This window comes from Eurypyga helias, unplaced genomic scaffold (assembly GCF_000690775.1).
Source record: "Eurypyga helias isolate BGI_N326 unplaced genomic scaffold, ASM69077v1 scaffold50214, whole genome shotgun sequence".
Taxonomy (NCBI): domain Eukaryota; kingdom Metazoa; phylum Chordata; class Aves; order Eurypygiformes; family Eurypygidae; genus Eurypyga; species Eurypyga helias.
Window position 1 is genome coordinate 1,198 of NW_010249125.1, and position 2,718 is coordinate 3,915.

At 60.7% G+C, this 2,718-nt stretch overlaps 1 protein-coding gene across 1 annotated transcript; it reads left to right on the forward strand.

Moving 5' to 3' along the window:
• Positions 1 to 312: 312 nt before the first annotated feature.
• On the forward strand, positions 313 to 2,642 carry SHANK3 (SH3 and multiple ankyrin repeat domains 3; the record flags this gene model as incomplete). The annotated part of the gene is made up of 2 exons (XM_010151251.1): positions 313 to 1,469; positions 1,515 to 2,642. Coding segments are annotated over 2 exons (2,285 nt in total), but the record flags the coding sequence as incomplete, so codon positions are not given.
• Positions 2,643 to 2,718: the final 76 nt, after the last annotated feature.

Below are 2,718 nucleotides of genomic sequence, written 5' to 3' on the forward strand. Positions count from 1 at the left end.
AAGGTGCTTGGGTGTGCATCCTGGTTGGAAAGTGCTTGGATGTGCATCCTGGTTGGAAGGGGCTTGGGCACAGCTGTCCGGTGGATTTAAACCGACGTACAGCATTGGGAGAGCCCGTGGCCACCCTTCTGTGCCAAGGGAACACGAGCAAAGGGCCAAACACTCAAGGAAAAGCTGAAGTGGGAGGTCACCTCGGAGAGAAAGTGGGGTGGGGGGAGAAGGGGACGGCGTGTGTCCCAGTTGCGGCGACTGTCACGCTCTGGGTTCTCTGGAGACGTCCCCTCTGACGGCACCGTTCTTCTTGTTTTCCAGGTGAAGACGAGAAACTGGCCGCTTCTTTGCTGGATGGGAAGTTTCCCCGGAGCACATCGATGCAAGACACTGTAAGGGAAGGACATGGGATTCCACCACCACCTCAGACGGCCCCGCCCCCACCTCCTTCTCCATATTACTTTGACACAGGCCCCCCTCCATCCTTCTCGCCGCCTCCACCCCCGGGAAGAGCTTACGATACCATAAGGTCAAGCTTTAAGCCAAGCCTGGAGGCGAAGCTCCACGGACTCCCACAGGTCATCAGCGCAGCCGAGATGTACGATCAGGCGAGGACTTCCATTCCTTACCCCGAAAGGCAGAAGAGGGCCCGATCCATGATAATCCTACAGGATTCCTCCCATCTTCCCGTGGAGCCCACGGAGATCCCCCGGCCTGGCCCATCCGCAACCCCTCCGGAGAAGCTGAAGCGGAAGGGGAGGGTGATCGACAACCCCTACGCCAACATGGGGCAGTTCAACGTCAGCCTGTTCGCGCCCACCAAGCCGCAGAGGAAGAAGAGCCCTCTCGTCAAGCAGTTGCAGGTGGAGGATGCGCAGGAGCGGGCGGCGCTGTCCATCACCGGGGGCTTTACGAGGGAGCCCTCTCCCACCCGCAGGAGCCATCGCCTGAGCGGAGTGGAATATCAGCACCACGCCGGCATCGCTCAGGTCGAAGCCACGAGCATCCCCTTCGCCACTGCCATCGCTGGAGTCATGAAGGACAGAGACCGGCGTCTGGATGAGAGGCGGAAATCCACTGTCTTCCTCTCGGTTGGGGCCATCGAAGGAAGCCCCCCCAGCAGCGACATGCCATCCTTGCAGCAGTCCAGGTCTATCGATGAGCGGTTGTTAGGAAGCCGAGATGTACTACTGCCTTCCCCCGTCTCAGCTTTAAAGCCATTAATTAGCAGCTCATCCTCAACGTTCATCCACCCCCTAACGGGAAAGCCCCTGGATCCGAACTCACCACTGGCGCTTGCGCTGGCCGCAAGGGAACGGGCCCTCTCAACCCAAGTCCCATCCCGGTCGCCCACCCCGATCCACAGCCCCGACTCAGACCGAGCAGCACCCCTGTTTGTGGACATCCAAACCAAAGAACCAGAGAGGGGGGAGTTGGAGAGCTTGGTGTCCCCTGCCTACTCGCCCAGCGGCAAAGGGGCAGTCGGAACAGACTCTGGGACTTTGGCCCCCGCCAAGAGCCAGTGGGGGACTCCGTCCACGCTGAGAAAAGAAACTGAGGCACGAGCAGAGACACCCGGGAAGGAGGAGAAAAAACAAGAGGACAAGAAGTCCATGATTATTAGCATAGTGGACACGTCCCAGCAGAAGACTGCTGGCCTCATCATGGTCCACGCCACAAGCAATGGCCAAGACGAGATCGGACTTGAGGTGAAAGAGGAGAAGCCCGCCGTCCCCGAGGCCTGCACAGAGCCAGCAGACTCCCCCAAAGCAGAGCCCCAGCCCAGCCCCGTGGGGAAGCCTCCGGTCAGTCCGGCCTCGGAGAAGACGCTGGGACAAGGCAGTTCGGAGGAGGAGGTGGAGCCCTACACGGTTACGCTCCCACCGGCTCAGTTGTCGTCGAGCGACGAAGAGACCAGGGAGGAGCTGGCCAAGATAGGGCTGGTGCCTCCCCCGGACGAGTTTGCGAACGGGGTCCTGGTCACCACCCCTGGCACACCGGTCAGCCACCTGGCTACGCCCAGCACGCCATCCATACCAGCGGCAGCAGTAGCACCTTCTACCACTGGCGGAACACCCTCAGGGAAGCCCTCTGACGCCCCCGTAGCCCCGGAGTCCGCTGCAGACTCGGGAGTGGAAGAGGTGGACACCAGAAGTTCAAGTGACCATCACCTGGAGACCACAAGCACCATCTCGACGGTCTCCAGCATGTCTACGTTGTCCTCAGAAAGCGGGGAGCCTACTGACACATACACTTCCTTTGCGGATGGACAAACTTTTATACTCGAGAAGCCACCAGTGCCTCCAAAGCCAAAACTCAAGTCCCAGCTCAGCAAGGGGCCGGTTACTTTCAGGGACCCACTTTTGAAGCAGTCTTCGGACAGCGAGCTCATCTCCCAGCAACACGCGGCCACTCTGGCGTCAGCCAGCATTGGCCGGCCACGCTACCTCTTTCAGAGAAGGTCCAAGCTATGGGGGGACCCCATGGAGAGCAGGCCGATCCATGGGGCTGATGATGACAAGCCAACTGTGATCAGTGAGCTAAGTTCCCGACTACAGCAGCTGAACAAGGACACACGATCACTGGGGGAGGAACCAGCCGGGTCCACGCTAGACCCCGGGAAGAAGTCGCCTGTGGTCGCGGCACGGTAAGACGCTGGTCGCTGGCCGGGGCGGGATGGCGCGGGGCTCAGGCCGCCGGAGGGGGACGGGGAGGGGCAGAGGCAGA